An 18299-nucleotide genomic window follows, 5' to 3' on the forward strand; every position below is an offset into this window, starting at 1 on the left:
CTCAATAGCAAGAATATCCTTCCTCAGGTTAGACCACCAAAACTGTACACAATACTCCAGGTGTGGCCTCACCAAGGCCCTGTACAACTGTAGCAACACCTCCCTGCCCCTGTACTCAAATCCCCTCGCTATGAAGGCCAACATGCCATTTGCTTTCTTAACCACCTGCTGTACCTGCATGCCAACCTTCAATGACTGATGTACCATGACACCCAGGTCTCATTGTACCTCCCCTTTTCCTAATCTGTCACCATTCAGATAATAGTCTGTCTCTCTGTTTTTAACCACCAAAGTGGATAACCTCACATTTATCCACATTATACTTCATCTGCCATGCATTTGCCCACTCACTTAACCTATCCAAGTCACTCTGCAGCCTCATAGCATCCTCCTCGCAGCACACACTGCCACCCAACTTAGTGCCATCCGCAAATTTGATATACTACATTTAATCCCCTCGTCTAAATCGTTAATGTATTTTGTAAACAGCTAGGGCCCCAGCACAGAACCTTGCGGTACCCCACTAGTCACTGCCTGCCATTCTGAAAAGTACCCATTTACTCCTACTCTTATGATGATGAATTCAAAGCTGAAAAAGGTCTCTCCTACCCAGAGTCAGCGACCAGTGTGCAGATGCAGGCAGACTCAAACTATGTGGTTGTGGTCATCAGTAATTTACATTTATATAGTGATATATCATGGGCCATGGCACTTCATAGATGCATAATGGGTAGGAGCAATGGATGCAGAATTAAAGACGATTTTAGAAGGGGTGTCAACGTTCAGTCAAAGATATGTGAGTGTCTTACAAAAGGAAAGGGGAGGTGGAGAGATTTATGGAAATTATTGTAGAGCCTGGGGCCGAGGGCAAAGGGAAAGGTGGGTGGTACACAAGAGGCCATGTCAGGAACTAAGTGTTTGAGAGAGAAGGTTCAAGGTTAGAGATAGGGAGGGGCACGGGTATGATGGGATTGGACCACCAGATGAAAATGTTACATTTGAGGTATTGGAGCACCAGGAGTCAATGCAAGGACAGAGGTGATGGGTGAGCAGGACATAGTGCAAGACTGGATAACGACAGCGGAGTTTTGGATGAGCTGAAGTTTTCAGAGAGTAGGGGAATGGGAGGCTGGCCAGGAGAGCATCGGGTCTCGGGTGACAAGGGCAGAGCTGGGCAATGTTATGGAGAGGATATGGGGGTCAGAAAATCTTAGGATCAAATAGGATGTCAAGGTTGTGAACAGCCTAGGAGGGGGATGGAATTGGTGACGAGGGAACAGAATTTGTGGCAGGGGCCAAGATGATGGTCTTCCCAATGTTTAGCTGGAGGGAATTGTGGCTCGTACAAGCAGGGTTGAGAGAAGGGCTGGAGAGAGTTGGGATGCTGACCCCATAGAAACATAGAAAACAGGTGCAGCAGTGGGCCATTCGGCCCTTCGAGCCTGCACCGCCATTCAATAAGATCATGGCTGATCATTCACCTCAGTACCCCATTCCTGCTTTCTCTCCATACCCCCTGATCCCTTTAGCTATAAGGGCCACATCTAACTCCCTTTTGAATATATCCAACAAACTGGACTCAACTTTGTGGTAGAGAATTCCATAGGTTCACAATTCTCTGGGTGAAAAAGTTTCTCCTCATCTCGGTCCTAAATGGCTTACCCCTTATTCTTAGACTGTGCCCCCTTGGTTATGGATTTCCCCAACATCGGGAAATTCTTCCTGCATCTAACCTGTCCAGTCCCATCAGAATTTTATATGCTTCTATGAGATCCCCTCTCATTCTTCTAAATTCCAGTGAATATAAGCCTAGTCGATCCAGTCTTTCTTCATAAGAAAGTCCTGCCATCCCAGGAATCAGTCTGGTGAACCTTCGCTGCACTTCCTCACTAGCAAGAATGTCCTTCCTCAGATTAGGAGACCAAAACTGCACACAATACTCAAGGTGTGGTCCCACCAAGGACTGGTACAACTGCAGCAAGACCTCCCTGCTCCTATACTCAAAACCTCACGATGAAGGGCAACATGCCATTTGCTTTCTTTACTGCCTGCTGTACCTGCATGCCAACCTTCAATGACTGATGTACCATGACACCCAGGTCTCGTTGCACCTCCCCTTTTACTAATCTGTCACCATTCGGATAATAATCTGCCTTCCTGTTTTTACCACCAAAGTGGATAACCTCACACTTATTTATCCACATAATACTGCATCTGCCATGTATTTGCCCACTCACCTAACCTGTCCAAGTCACCCTGCAGCCTCTTCGCATCCTCCTCACAGCTCACACCACCACCCAGTTTAGTGTCATCTGCAAACTTGGAGATATTACATTCAATTCCTTCATCTAAATCATTAATATATCTTTGAGGATATAACGAGCATGGTGGATAGAGGTGCACCGATGGATGTGGTGTATTTAGATTTCCAAAAGGCATTCAATAAAGTGCCACACAAAAGGTTACTGCAGAAGATAGAGGTACGCAGAGTCAGAGGAAATGTATTAGCATGGATAGAGAATTGGCTGGCGAACGGGATAAATTGGTCCTTTTCGGGTTGGAAATCAGTGGTTAGTGGTGTGCCACAGGGATCGGTGCTGGGACCACAACTGTTTACAATATACATAGATGACCTGGAAGAGGGGACAGAATGTAGTGTAACAAAATTTGCAGATGACACAAAGATTAGTGGGAAAGCGGGTTGTGTAGAGGACACAGAGAGGCTGCAAAGAGATTTGGATAGGTTAAGCGAATGGGCTAAGGTTTGGCAGATGGAATACAATGTCGGAAAGTATGAGGTCATCCACCTTGAGGAAAAAAAAACAGTAAGAGGGAATATTATTTGAATGGGGAGAAATTACAACATGCTGTGGTGCAGAGGGACCTGGGGGTCCTTGTGCATGAATCCCAAAAAGTTAGTTTGCAGGTGCAGCAGGTAATCAGGAAGGCGAATGGAATGTTGGCCTTCATTGCGAGAGGGATGGAGTACAAAAGCAGGGAGGTCCTCCTGCAACTGTATAGGGTATTGGTGAGGCCGCACCTGGAGTACTGCGTGCAGTTTTGGTCACCTTACTTAAGGAAGGAGATACTGGCTTTGGAGGGGGTACAGAGACTATTCACTAGGCTGATTCCGGAGATGAGGGGGTTACCTTACGATGATAGATTGAGTAGACTGGGTCTTTACTCGTTGGAGTTCAGAAGGATCAGGGGTGATCTTATAGAAACATTCAAAATCATGAAAGGGATGGACAAGATAGAGGCAGAGAGGTTGTTTCCACTGGTCGGGGAGACGAGAACTAGGGGGCACAGCCTCAAAATATGGGGGAGCCAATTTAAAACAGAGTTGAGAAGGAATTTCTTCTCCCAGAGAGTTGTGAATCTGGAATTCTCTGCCCAAGGAAGCAGTTGAGGCTAGCTCATTGAATGTATTCAAGTCACAGATAGATAGATTTTTAACCAATAAGGGAATTAAGGGTTATGGGGAGAGAGCGGGTAAGTGGAGCTGAGTCCACGGCCAGATCAGCCATTGTCTTATTGAATGGCAGAGCAGGCTCGATGGGCTAGATGGCCTACTCCTGTTCCTAATTCTTATGTTCTTATATTGTAAAGAGCTGGGGTCCCAGCACTGAACCTTGCGGTGCCCCACTAGTCACTGCCTGCCATTCTGAAAAGGACCAGTTTTTCCCCACTCTGCTTCCTGTCTGCCAACCGGTTCTCTATCGATTTCAATACATTACCCCCAATCCAATGTGTCTTAATTTTGCACACTAATCCCTTGTGTGGGACCTTGTCAAAGGCCTTTTGAAAGTCCAAATGCACCACATCCACTGGTTCTCCCTTGTCCACTCTACTAGTTACATCTTCAAAAAATTCCAGAAGATTTGCCAAGCAGGATTTCCCTTTCATAAATCCATGCTGACTTGAACCGATCCTGTCACTGCTTTCCAAATGCACTGCTATTACATCTTTAATAATTGATTCCAACATTTTCCCCACCATTGATGTCAGGCTAACCGGTCTATAATTCCCTGTTTTCTCTCTTCCTCCTTTTTTTAAAAAAAAAGGAGAGGTTACATTAGCTACCCTTCAGTCCATAGGAACTGATCCAGAGTCCATGGAATGTTGGAAAATAACTACCAATGCATCTACTATTCCTTAAGTACTCTGGGATGCAGGCTATCAGGCCCTGAGGATTTATCGATCTTCAATTTCCCGAACACCATTTCCTGACTAATAAGGATTTCCCTCAATTCCTCCTTTTCGCTAGACCCTCGGTCCCCTAGTTTTTCAGGAGGTTATTTATGTCTTCCTTAGTGAAGGCAGAAGCAAAGTATTTGTTCAATTGGTCTGGCATTTCCTTGTTCCCCATTATACATTCAACTGATGTCTCCAGATGATGTCACCAAGGAGCAGTGTGTCGGTGAGGAAGAGTAGGGTGGGAAAAGATGGATGCTCAGGGGTCTCCTATGCAATGTTCCTGCTAAGGTGTGCATGTACTCACGGCCGGGCAGTAATCTGATAAATGATAGAATGGCGTACAGCACGGAAGGCGGCCATTCGGCCCATTGAACCCGTGCTGACTCTCAGCTAGTCCCACTCTCTGCCCTTTCCCTGTAGCCCCACAAATTTTTATTCCTTCAGATACTTATCCAATTCCCTTTTGAAAGCCACGATTCAGTCTGCCTCCACCACCCTTTCAGGCAATGCATTCCAGATCCTAACCACTCGCTGCATAAAAAAAGATTTTCCTCATGTCGCCTTTGGTTCTTTTGCCAATCACCATAAATCTGTGTCCTCTGGTTCTCTACCCTTCCACCAATGGGAACAGTTTCTCGCTACCTACTCTGTCCAGACCCCTCATGATTTTGAGCACCTCGATCAAATCTCCTCTCAATTATCTCTGCTCTAAGGAGAGCAACCCCAGCTTCTCCAGTCTATCCACGTAACTGAAGTCCCTCATCCCTGGAATCATTCTTGTAAAGGTCCTGCAGAAATTTAAAGGAATCTCCCATTTTAAAAAGAAAAGGCTGCACAGAACAAAGTGTAGTTTACTGGGAACATTGCTCCTATGGTGATAGTGTGAGGTGGGAACGGAAGTCATTGCTCGAGATGTTTTGGCTATGATTGGATAGGTAAGAGAGGAACCAATCAAGGGCAGTCCCAGTGAACTAGACAACAGGGGAGAGGCATTGGAAGAAGGTGGGGTGGTTGACTATGAAAAGTTGCAGAGGTCGAGGAGGGATACGTTACCACAGTCAGTCACACAGGATGTTATTTGCAACTTTGATCATGGCTCTTTTGATGTTGCGAGAGGGGCAGAAATCTGATTGGAGGCATTCAAACAGGCAGGTGTAGGAAAGTTGGCTACAGTTTACAAAGAGTGGAGAGGAAAGATTGGGGATAGGGCACCAGTTTGCAAGGAGAGGGATGAAGTTGGGGTTTTTTTTTGAGGAGGGGAAGGTGCTGATAGAAGTTCTGAAACATGAGGGCAGAGCCGGTGGAGATTGCACGGTTTACACGGAATTAGTATTTATGAAGTGGTGGGAACTCTGCCATGGGCAGACTGAAGAACAGGTTTCAATCCATTTAAAAGGTTTTATTGAGTGTAAAAAATGACCATTTAGTGAACGATTTTCATTGCTTTGTACACAAAGCTGTGACTAATGCATCTAATGTTTAGTGAAAAGTATTTCTCTGAAAAAAAGAACAGGTTCTGGGTTTGGACGTACAGACGCCGAGAGCTCAGCTGCTTCCTGCTGACACTGTACCAAGTAAAAAGGAAAGATTACATTTGTACAATTATCGATTCAGATTATCAAAATACACAAGAGAAAACAATGTATAAATCCCACTGTTAGCTACAACATCACTGCCCTTCTCCATTGCCAGGAAGAGCAGGAAAAGAATTTCTAGGAACTATGTAGAATTTTTTTTTCCCTTTTTGCAATTTTATCAAAATTCGTGCGACTCTAGAACAGGAAGAGAATTGAAGAAATGTCCTGAATCAAATCACAGTTTCTCAAAATCCCTCCCCCCACGATAAGAAATGATGATCCGTATTAAAGATTCCTGTAGCACCATATTACAAAGATCAGGGATGAGCTCACATCGTGTTAAAAAAGTTGACTCCCATGTTAGTTGACACTGTGCGGGGTCAGCGGGGGTCATGTGCAATCCTGGAATACTTGCATTCCAAAAACAGAAGTGTTATGGTGGGGGGGGGGGGGGGCAAGGGGATTGACAACGGGCATCTGAAGTTCCACCCAGCCCCCAATCTCCCCGCAACCTGCATTGCATACCAGCAAATCTCCAGTACAAAGATGGACAGGTAGGTGTGCCTGAAACAGCAGCTGATGGGAGGAGTTGTGAAGGATGGATCAGGATAGGACAGATTGGAGATCAGGCAGGGGTCAAGCCTGGCGAGTAAGATTTGCAAGCAGGTGGAAGAGAGGCTTTAAATTATAAATGGTGCTTTACAGGAGATTATGTGCACAAAATGTACTTGATCATCTGGTGTAACAAGCAACCACTGCAAGAAAGAAATCACCTTGTGGACAATCCGTGAGCCACTTTCTGGACCCACTTGGAAAAAGCGTTTTTGTTCCGTTTTCCGGTGAGTTCGGCAAGCTGCCCAGCCGATGCTGGAACACAGCCAGAGCGGCTGTAGAGGGAGGCGGTGTTCGACTACCACACAGGCCCCGTATCCAGCCACTCGGAAAGGCAGAATGGAAAGCAGAGTGCTTGGGGCTTCTCTCAGAACCGGTACACCCCCTGTGCAAATCAGAGTCTGCTGGTTCTTCACAAATAAATCCCGGCAGAGCAGAGAAAAACTGGAGAGGGACAGGGAGAACTTTACAGCACAACCCGCTGTGCAGGATTCTGCACCTTCATTCTATTCCTGCTCACCACACACCAGCTCTGTCCCCAGCACCGATAGATACGAGATCAGGAGGCAGACTGACTGTGGACAGTCGGTGTCTGAAAGAGGTGGTGTACCCGTGAGTAACACAGTAACACAGAATCAGAGGGAGGGTGTCTCCTGCTTACTGCAGTTAAACAGTGAGCGGAACCTTCCTTCTCACAGATACAACTTCAAAAGCACTGAAACAGGACAGTCTCCACTCCACCCCCACCATCTCAAAACAGTCAATGCCAAGGTCTCAGCGCTTGGCCATTCCTCCCCAGGGGAAGCGGCTGTGCACAGGAGGGAGGGAAAGTGGTGAGTATCTGGCAGAGGAAGCCTCTCCTTCTCCCGAGTAAGCAGCAACAGTAGGGCAGCAAGCTCCCTGCCTGCCTCCTTGTCCCAGAAAGAACATTTTAATATACACAAATCATGTCGCTCATAGATGCTGCCATTTTGAACACTTTATGTCCTCGAGGTGAGCCAGGAATTGTGTTGAAGACACTGAACTTAGATTTCAAACCCCAACTAAGGGCACAAAGAATCAGAAATTGTAGCACAGAAAGAAGCCACTTGTCCTGTGATCCACCCAGAATGTGCTGGTTTCAGACACTCCCTGTAGCACCACACCTCCATTCACTTCAAATATTGCCTTGTTAGCGTTAAATAAAAAGGAAAATTAAATAGCATTCAAAAAACCCAGGATGCGCACAACAAGTCTGTACAGCGAGAGCAAGGACCGACAGAGCCACTCGCGGGGCTCGGCAAGCCAGGGGGGGAAACGATTTAAGTTAAGTGTTGGTCACGTGTAGACTTCAGTCCTTGTGGGGCCCACGCCACACTCGGCAATCAAACACACGACTGGCTCAGAGAGGGAGGATTGGCTGCAGCCCAGACACTCTCACACTCTCACACTCTCACACTCTCACACTCTCACACTCTCACACTCTCACACTCTCACACTCTCACACTCTCACACTCTCACACTCTCACACTCTCACACTCTCACACTCTCACAGGCATCGACTTCCTGAGAGACTGCTGGTCGAGTGGGCCATCATACACACCGGGGGCAGGGGGGTAAAGTTTACACTAAAAACAACCGAGTTCAGCTTCAAATGAAGAAATGAGGTGGAACGGTCTGGCGTGCAGTGTCTGTGGAGGCTGCAGGAGCGTTGGAAGTTAACATAACTTCACCTGAATATGTAGTCACAGAACACTCGTGTGAGCATTTCACCAAATAAACACTGGAAACAGACATTCTGCCCTTCCATCCCAGCAGAAAAACTTCAAGTACAATATACAAGAACGTCCAACAAGGGAACTGAAAACGCAAGTCTTTTTCATCCACCCTAAACCAGAAAACTGTCCAAATATACAGTAAAAAACACCTTGCCATTGCACCTTGCCGGTGCTGCACTGAACTGCTCCCATGTTGGGGATCCAACCCATGAAAAGGAGCAGGTCCTTCGCTCAAGGGTCCCCGCTTGATACAAGCTCGGAGGCCGTGTCTTCGAGGTTGCTGGGTTAGCTGCCACGTCACCTCGCTATCCTGCGCAGAGGCACAGTGAAGGGGCCAGAACTCGGCGACATCCATCAAATTCACCTCATGCTCCAGTGAAATCACTGGTGGGAGAAAGAGAGACAGCGAGTTACAAAAGTTCATCATTTCAAACCAATGGATTCCTCATGGAGGAGGAGACAACAGTACAACCCGAGGGATCGAACCGTCCTCGCAAACGGTGGACAACCATCAACCAGAACTGGTCAGTCGATGCTGCCACCTTCTGCATGGATGGAAGCTTAAAGCTTCCCCATCATGTGACTGTGGAGCTCCTAGTCAGAGCCTGGAACACATCATCGAGCACTGCCCTCAGGAAATCCGCAGGCAGCCTACAGGAAATCCACCAGAAGCTTTGGCCTGGATATCTGACTTGGATATTGACATTTGATTTGATACTACCACACGAAGTAAGATGACAACGACTTCAAACAAAGGGGAGTTAAAATAAGAATGATTTCAGGAGCAATTCTCCCGCCTTGCCCGGGTGCTCCCGGACATGAGGTGGCCTGGAAATCAGGCACAACAGAGACACAAAATCACTCCCTGACTCAGGGCTCCGAATCTGCGGGAGGCGAGCTTGGCAGAAGCATTGAACAAGGCAATGGGACATATTTCTAATTCTACAATATTGGAAGGAGGTGAAATAGACCAAATGAGGGGTCTACACATGAACCAGAGGGTGAGCTGCCAGCTACAGACTGGCCGCTCACATGTGCTGTGGTCACAAAGAGCCAGTGTGTAGGCACACAAGTGAATTGGATAACAGCACAAGAGCAAAACTAACACGAATGGTGATACCAGGAGGGACACAATATGGGTCCGGTTGTAAATCATCACCATTACCAGAAAATGGCATTTCTCATGAGGAACAGAAAATAAAGTGTGAATTTTACGCTGAGAGAACTAACTTCCTCCTTTTCAGGCCCAATGTAGATTGCAGGAGCTGTTCAGATGGCCCGCCTGGAGGTGGTGCTGCAGGACTGCACAGCATCTCCAACCCCAGCAGCAGGGCCAGGAGAAATGCTCCACTTTATTAAAAGCCCAATTTTATTTAAAGGGCAGAAGAGTGAAATTTAAAAAAAAAACAATGTCAACAGATATTATGGGTTGGATAATTCACTTCAAATAACAGAATTTAAGAGCCAGGACCCAGTGGAGAGGCGAGGTTGCTGAGCAGGATACCTCACCCACTGTGTAAAACACTCGGTCTGCAGCTTACAGCAGTGGAGCGTTTACATCCTCTACATCTTCCTCCATCTCACAAAATTCTCATAGGGCTTGACAGGGTAGATGCAGGGAGGATGTTTCCTCTGGCTGGGAGTCTAGAACCAGGGGTCACAGTCTCAGAATAAGGGGTCAGCTATTTCGGATTGAGATGGGGAGAAATTTCTTCACTCAGAGGATGGTGAATCTTTGGAATTCTCTGCCCCAGAGGGCTGTGGAGGCTCAGTAATTGAGTATATTCAAGACACAGGTCGATAGATTTTTGGATATTAAGGGAATCAAGAGATATGGGGGACAGTGCAGGAAAGTGGAGTTGAGGTAGAAGATCAGCCATGATCTCATCGAATGGTGGAGCAGGCTCAAGGGGCTGAATGGCCTACTCCCGCTCCTAATTATTATGTCCTTAGATCCTTATATCTCCCTCCTGCTCTCCGCAACTGAGATTGACATTTCCATCACACGGTACAATGCTGAGACCACAGGCTGCTCCAGCCACTGATCCCCAGGCCATTCCACTGGCTGGCTCTCACACACAGCTCAGAACCCTGCCCCAACCCACATCTGGAGCCGCACGCGATAGTTTCCAGAAATAATTCTATTCCATTCCTTCTCCCCACTACCAATCCTCCCCCACTGTAACCCCACACACACGTGCTTCCTCTGCCCACTCACCAGCTCCGAGACCTCTCGCAGTCCCTGCTCTGTAGACCCCACACCACACAGCCTGCCTGGAGAGATGTCCCCACACACCACGCGGGGATTTGTGGAGCATGCAGAAAGACACTGCTCACTGCCCGTGGAAACATCAGTAAGGGACAGAGTTGGGGGTTTCCCACTCACCTGGTAGCTGCCGGTAAACACTGTGGAGAGACGGCCGGCAGCCTCTGGTCACCAGATGATGATGTCACGGTGCTTACTGCTGCTGGCTGCAATACACAGGTAACAGAGAGGTCAGAACACCAGGATCCCCGCACCTTTCACTCAGTGAATATCAACTAGAGTAACCCGCTTAAATGCTCTGCTAAAAGAGAAAACACAATTATATATTAAAGCAGTTCCTGAGCTCAGGCTGTACAAGAGACGCAGAGTGCGAGTGCGAGAGATGGGACAACGCAGTGAAGAGAGTCCGCGTCACCCCTCCCAGCTACTGGGAGGCACCAGCAGGGGCTGGGCAGGAGGGCACGGCCCTGGGCAGGATTGAGGATTTAGGAACCTTGCTAAGTCACAACGGTGGCAGACTGCATAGGTGCTGCTGCACGGTATACACTGGATCATCAGCCTAGCCTCTGGCCTGTGTATTGCCCGGGAGCCAGTATCAATAGCTGTGTCCCCCAATCCCCACACTCCCCATCCTTGAGTCTCGGGTAGGAAATTGGGCTTCACAGGGGTGAAGAGAGAGATGGGGCTAGGAGTGGCAGAGGAAAGTTACACATGGGACTGGACAAATAAAAAAAAAGATACAAAATAATAATAAAGAGACAGAACATTGCTGAATGTTGCGTGTTCGAAGCTGCACTGCTGTGTGCAGCTCAGCAGTGAGGAGCTGATTTTAGAACGGTGAGATCAATACCACAACACACATCCTGCTTTCCTTCCATGCAGCGGTTTCGCAGTTGGTCAGAGAGCAGATATTACAGGAGAGTCAGGGAAACAAGAGCTGAGGAACATTAGACCAGCAGTCCTCTACAAACATGTGACTGCACCCTCCGCTCGACACAAAGTCCAAACAAAACTCAGGTGCCCATTGTACGTAGAAAAAAAATGAAGTTTTAAAAATATACAGGAACATTGCACGCTGAAAGGAAACATTGGTTAAAGACAGGAAACATCGGAGCCCCCCCGGGGCAAGGGTTTCGCAGGCTCCAACCCAGATCTGCGCCCAGTCAGCTAACTGAAGCCAGGATGGCTCGGTGCTACAGTTAGTTCGAGTCCTACCTGTCCGCTGTGGGGGAGGGGGAGGGGGAGAATACCCCCGCGCCTCATCAGCAATGCTCATCCTGCTGTGCAGACGCTGGGTGAGCACAGAAACAGGCTTGGCAGTGATGGGTCCCACAGTCCAATAACCTGTCACTGTATCGGGTCACAGCTGATAATCAGCCCCTCACTGAGGCTCCTGGCACACTGCATCCCAATCCTCAGGAGCAATGGGAAGGAAAGCGATCACTGGATCTCTGCCAACCCTGCGCTTTGACCTTGACCTGGGGATGCTGTGAATGGGATCGACTACAACAAACAACTCCCTTCCTTTACAGCGATTCGATTACCTGTTCTGAGCCTGCCATTGACCTGTCTGCTAGTGCTGGGAGGTGTGTGGGCCTCCGGGGCTGCCTGGGCTGGAAGAGTTCGGTATGGAGGAGTCAACTCATCATCCGCAGAGAAACTCCTGCTTGTCCCGCCACTCATGGGCAGGACCGGCAGGCTGAATGGCTTCTTCCCAACTGGATTCTTCCTCTCTAAACATCAGGTCAAACTTTGTTAAGCTCTCATTATAGCGTTTAAAATGTCTGCACTAAATTCACTATCAATCTTATTAAACAAGGAAGTGGCAGAATCTAACTGCAGCTCACCGATCGCTGGGCCTCACTGGTTCCTGTTGGGAGCTCGCCACGCTTGTTCTATTGGTGGTTTCTCCCACAGTTCCATGAAACGTTTTTAACATTAGAGTACAAATGGCATTGACTGCTACCAAAGGTTCCAGCCCAAACTCCCTTGATGGTCCAGTAGGTAAACGTGATACCTCTCCCTCTCGCTACACACCAGTGTCCCTGGACAAGCAAAGGAAAAAACCCAAGGGTTCCTTTGGCTATCTGATGCTGTCTGCTTCGAAGTGCCTGTGAAGCTGGGCGAGAGCAGCATTAGGCTCGACTGTGGTTATTTCCATCACCATGTTCAGGCTCACACCTGCCAGACGGAGCCTGTGGATCCACAACTGTAACCCAGGAAGACTCAACACTGTCCTGGGGGGTGGGGGGGGGGGTAACCAAACAACAGGTACACCTGGCAATACATTGGGGGGGGGATAAGCAATAAGAACATTGTTCTAGACACGGCCCAATGGCTGGCCGGGGTTGTAAGCTTTCAAAAGGATTACAAAAAAAAACACGATCCCACTCGACTAAACGCCGGTATGGACTGGTTGGGCCGAATGGCCTGTTTCTGTGCCGTATATCCTGTGCAAGAGGATCCAGAATATGTTCTTGATATTCAAGACACTACACGAGTCCAGAGAATTAGAGCACTATTTTTGGGAAAGGGTGAAACGTTTCACTCAGAGGCATAACAATACAGAGAACATCTACCTAGTGTTGAACAGATGATCAGATACAGAGTAAAGCTCCCTCTACACTGTCCCATCAAACACTCCCAGGGCAGGTACAGCACGGGGTTAGATACAGAGTAAAGCTTCCTCTACACTGTTCCATCAAACACTCCCAGGGCAGGTACAGCACGGGGTTAGATACAGAGTAAAGCTCCCTCTACACTGTCCCATCAAACACTCCCAGGGCAGGTACAGCACGGGTTAGATACAGAGTAAAGCTCCCTCTACACTGTCCCATCAAACACTCCCAGGGCAGGTACAGCACGGGGTTAGATACAGAGTAAAGCTCCCTCTACACTGTCCCATCAAACACTCCTAGGGCAGGTACAGGGGGTTAGATACAGAGTAAAGCTCCCTCTACACTGTCCCATCAAACACTCCCGGGGCAGGTACAGCACGGGTTAGATACAGAGTAAAGCTCCCTCTACACTGTCCCCATCAAACACTCCCAGGGCAGGTACAGCACGGGTTAGATACAGAGTAAAGCTCCCTCTACACTGTCCCAATGATAAATATTATAGCAGTTTCCTGTAAAGCCTTTGAGTGAGATTGCCCAATGAATCTTTAGTTTTAAGCAATTCTGTACTGTGGCCTGATGTCCGTTGTAATGAAAGCATAACTGCTTCTTGGGGGTTCCACACAGCTGTGAATGAGTGCGTGTGATCGAGCAGGCGCGAGGTTTGGAAGGCAAGGGTTTCACCAACCACACGATCTGCTGTACTCCCAAACCCAACCATAACGAACACAGGAAAGACCAATACCGCTGCTCACCGCAACTCCGCATTTCATTGAAATTTTACCCTCCAACAACAGGATTCCTCCGAGCAATGTTTTCCCTTGCCGGAACAGAGAGCTGCTGTGACTTAGGCCTGGCCTCAGGCTGGAACTCTGTTGAAAGGAGCACTGCTGTGAACCCACATTCAGCGACTCTGCAACACCTGGTTCACAACAACTCCCTGGGTCGTCTCTCTCCCATTGCATTCTAGAACGGCCATATCTTTCCTTCAGCAACACAAAGAGGCTTATGGTAAAAGGTCATTCAGCCCATCTAGCTCCCATAGTCCATGCATGACTCCCTGGAACACCCCACCACACACGTAGCCATGGCTCCTGCCCAACCGTGGACCCGCAGGCCGTGTGGACACTGCACGAGGACAGGATTAGGCGTGGCTATGAGGTTGCTCCAGTCTGATAAAACTCACCATCCAAACCCACGGGGAAGAGCCCTTTCAATGACCTACCTCAGGGACCACCACTCATGACACCGTCTTCTTTCTTTAACACTTTTTTTGCTGAAGCAAAACCATTCACCAACAAGCACTGAGGAAACAATCAGGAACTGGCTCAGGGAGCTCACTGAACCCAGTCATATGAAGGAGCTAAATCAGTGTACACGACAGACATACGGACAGAGAGACAGACACTGCAAGCCCAGACACAGATTGCTCTCTGAGATAATCTCAGTTCTTTCCACAGGACGAGTGGCCAACACATGGAATCCAGATCAGAAACAGACCATTCGGTCCATCAAATCTGTACTGGTGTTCTTCTGCATATAAGCCACCTAATCTCCTCCCACTCGTTGTACCCTTTAATATTCCTCCTGTTCAAGCAGCTATCTCCATCTCTTGGCTCCCAGCAATCACCACTCAGCCTATTGCAGGGCTGGTCCTGAAGGGAGGAACACAACCAAATCCCCAGCAGTACGCTCCACTGAGGCAGGGCATCAACATCTCTGGGATGTCCCGGGTGAAGGACAGAAAGCTGTCGGTATTAGACAATAGTTCAAGGCCCTGCAACACACAACGGGCTTCCTGGAAACAAATCCACAGGCTAATTTGATTAAAGAGCACATTTCTGGAAAGCTGTGCTCGAACTGCACCAAGATCAACATTTTCAAAATGGACAAATCGGGACATTCACCATCATCTCACTCGCAGACCCGCCCCCCCCACCTCACTCGGCTGACGGGTTCCCCCTCACTCACCAACCGTCCCCCCCCTTCACTGGCCGACCATGTGTGTCACCCCCCTCACTCGGCCCGTGTCTCTTCCCCACCCCCCCTCAATCGGCGACTAACCGGGGCATGAACAAACGGTGTGTGCATCCTCAGGTGCTCTGCAGCCAGTAAATGATGATGGTTTAGGTGGTGCTGGTCGAGGGATGTGGTTACAAGAGTGCAAGAGACTGCTGGATCGCGATGCCCGTGGAGTGTGGCCACACTGCCAGGCACAGACTTACTTCTATTTAATGATGGTGATGTTTGGAAGCATCAGACCTTCCCCGCTCCCTGGCTGAAGTATGACTCTCTCCCAACATTATGCCTATTTCTGCCCAGTCGATGCAAGGGGCTGATCTCCTCAAACATTTTGGGAGAAAGTTATCTAGTCACATTCAGATATTTATGAATAGTAAACACTGGGAAACGAGTTATGGTCCTCTCGGTGTTGAGGACATTCACTGATGACTTTAATACCAGCAACTGATCGTAACCAAAAAGGACAGAAAGCAGTAAAAGCAGACAACCTACTTTTTTTGTGCCCCTTGTACTGGCTGGACTTTGCTTTCTTCTTCTTCATCACGTTGGTTTGATTCTCCCGCGAGGCTGGAGATGAAAGAGAAAAGCAAGATGAGAAAAGGCAGGTCAGACAGGAGCGACTGCCAGCTTCTCTCAGGGCAGCTCACCACCCAGGTCAGAGACATCCCCACTGCCGCACAACGCAACACACTCGCTCATGCCACTTGCAGAACTACAAGGCAGCTAACCAATTGAAGCAGTTCAAGGACACAACACCTGCGATTCACAGAAATTCAGGTAGCATGTACAGAGCTCTGGTTCATTGCTCCCACTGCTGTGTTTTGGAGATCCTATGTAGGACCCAAAATCAACAACTTGCATTTATATGTTGCCGTTAAAGAAATATATTCCGAGACGCTTCACAGAGGTGTAATCAGACAGAAATTGGTGCTGTGAGGAGGGCCACCAAAAGCTTGGTCAAAGAGGTGGGTTTTAAAAAGGGTCTTAAAAAGGAGAGGGAGGTGGGGAATGTTTCGGGAGGGAATAATAGGAGGAGTAGGCCACCTGGCCCCTCGTGCCTGCTCCACTATTCAATAAGACCATGGCTGATCTGATCATGGACTCAGCTCCACTTCCCTGCCCGCTCCCCATAACCCTTCACTCCCTTATCACTCAAAAATCTATCTATCGCCACCTTAAATATATTCAATGACCCAGCCTCCACAGCTCTCCGGGGCAGAGAATTCCACAGATTTCCAACCCTCAGAAGAAATTCCTCCTCAGCTCAGTTTTAAATGGGAGGCCCCTTATTCTGAGACTATGTCCCCTAGTTTTAGTTTCCCTATGAGTGGAAATATCCTCTCTACATCCACCTTGTCGAGACCTCTCATTATCTTGTATGTTTCAAGAAGATCACCTCTCATTCTTCTGAACTCCAATGAGTATAGGTCCAACCTACGCAACCCATCTTCATAAATCAATCCCCTCATCTCCAGAATCAACCTAGTGAACCTTCTCTGAACAGCCTCCAATGCAAGTATATCCTTCCTTAAATATGGAGACCAAAATTGTATGCAGTACTCCAGGTGTTGCTTCTCTGCTTTTATACTCTATCCCCCTTGCAATGAAGGCCAACATTTCATTTGCCTTCCTGATCATTTGCTGTACCTGCATACTAACTTTGTGTTTCATGCACAAGGACCCCCAGGTCTCTCTGTACTGCAGCACTTTGCAAGTTTTCTCCATTTAAATTATAACCTCACAGTTTCCCACATTATACTCCATCTGTCAAATTTTTGCCCACTCACTTAGCCTGTCTATATCCCTTTGCAGATTTTTTGTGTCCTCCTCACAATTTGCTTTCCCACCCATCTTTGTATCGTCAGCAAACCTGGCTACATTACACTCGGTCCCTTCATCCAAGTCATTTATATAGGTTGTAAATAGTTGAGGACCCAGCACCGATCCCTGCGGCAGCCCACTAGTTACTGTTGCCAACCAGAAAATGACCCATTTATCCCGACTCTCTGTTTTCTGTTAGTTAGCCAATCCTCTATCAGTGCTATTACCCCCAACCCCGTGAACTTTTATCTTGTGCAGTAACCTTGGGCTCAATTTTGGCCCACCCCTTTTTTCGGTGCACTTACCGGAGATGCGGCACTTTTCTCAGTTCATAAGTGCGCCGAAAAAATTCCTCCCCACTTTGGCCGCCTCCCTGTGGTCGCCAGTCAAGTCGGGGGTGGAGCCAGCGCCCTGCGCTGAAAGCAGTGCCAGGACGTCTGCACATGCGCATTGGAGGCGGGTCGCGATGTCCGCGCATGCTCAGTAGCGCCGAAATTTGGCAATCGGCCCAGCCTCTCTCTCTCTCTCTCTCTCTATACAGATGCCACGTTCACTCGCTCTCCTCCTTCCCCGTTCATTTGCAGCTCGCTCTCTCGCTCCCTCTCTCCCCATCCCCTCCCCCCCACCTTGAATCCCGATGCCGATCACTCCCGCCCCTAGCCCAGGCCGAGTGGCCTCCCGCACCGGCCAGCCCACTTCCCGGGTCAAGTTTTCAGATGGAGGTAGTACTTACTTCTATTTTTTAAATTTGTTATTGAATGCTTATTACTTTTTGTTTCCAAGGTTTAGTGCTTTGTAAGTCTTGACGCAGATCCTCTCCGCTTCCCTCCCCTATCTCTGGCCGAATGGCCTCCGATGTACCTACCTGCGCTGATTTCTTAACTCTCCACAAGGGTTTTCTGAAGTGGCCACATACGCTGGCCTAAGTAGATTTGGAGTAACTATTAGCTGGCCAAAGTGGCTTAAGTGGGCAGAACTGGCATAGGTGGTTGGTAACATCCCCTTTTGAGAAAAAAACGAAACTAAAAAGATCGTAACTAACTCACTTACACTGGTGCAAATTGAATATGCAAAGTGGGGATTTTTAAGATACGCCAAAAAAATCAAGTTACTCCAAAAAAACAGAGCAACACCTGGCCAAAATTGAGCCCCTTATGTGGCACCTTATCGAATGCCTTCTGGAAATCTAAATACACCACATCCATTGGTTCCCCCTTATTCACCCTGCTTGTTACGTCCTCAAAAGAACTCTAGCAAATTTGTCAAACATGATTTCCCTTTCATAAAACCATGCTGACTCTGCTTGATTGGAATTCCAGAGCATGGAGCTGAAGTCCTAAGGAGGACTGCCCTCCACGGTATAGAGGGAGGGTTTAATCCCGACACTCACTCGGATATATATGCATTACCACATAGCTAGTGAAGCCAACAC

At 48.2% G+C, this 18299-nt stretch overlaps 1 protein-coding gene across 2 annotated transcripts in view; it reads right to left on the bottom strand.

Annotated features, from left to right (window-relative positions):
* Window positions 1–8411: 8411 nt before the first annotated feature.
* mbtd1 (mbt domain containing 1) overlaps window positions 8412–18299 on the bottom strand; it is a 49207-nt gene continuing 39319 nt past the window's right edge. The window contains exons 15-18 of one of the 2 annotated variants that reach the window (XM_070857969.1): window positions 15539–15613; window positions 11954–12142; window positions 10530–10615; window positions 8412–8527 (exon numbers count right to left, since the gene is read on the bottom strand). In XM_070857969.1, the coding sequence (XP_070714070.1) occupies window positions 10578–10615; window positions 11954–12142; window positions 15539–15613 (302 nt within the window). In that variant the 3' untranslated portion in view covers window positions 8412–8527; window positions 10530–10577. The remainder of the gene's footprint in view (window positions 8528–10529; window positions 10616–11953; window positions 12143–15538; window positions 15614–18299) is intronic. The other variant, XM_070857970.1, reaches the window with a different exon arrangement.

This window comes from Pristiophorus japonicus, chromosome 16, assembly GCF_044704955.1.
Source record: "Pristiophorus japonicus isolate sPriJap1 chromosome 16, sPriJap1.hap1, whole genome shotgun sequence".
Classification (NCBI taxonomy): domain Eukaryota; kingdom Metazoa; phylum Chordata; class Chondrichthyes; family Pristiophoridae; genus Pristiophorus; species Pristiophorus japonicus.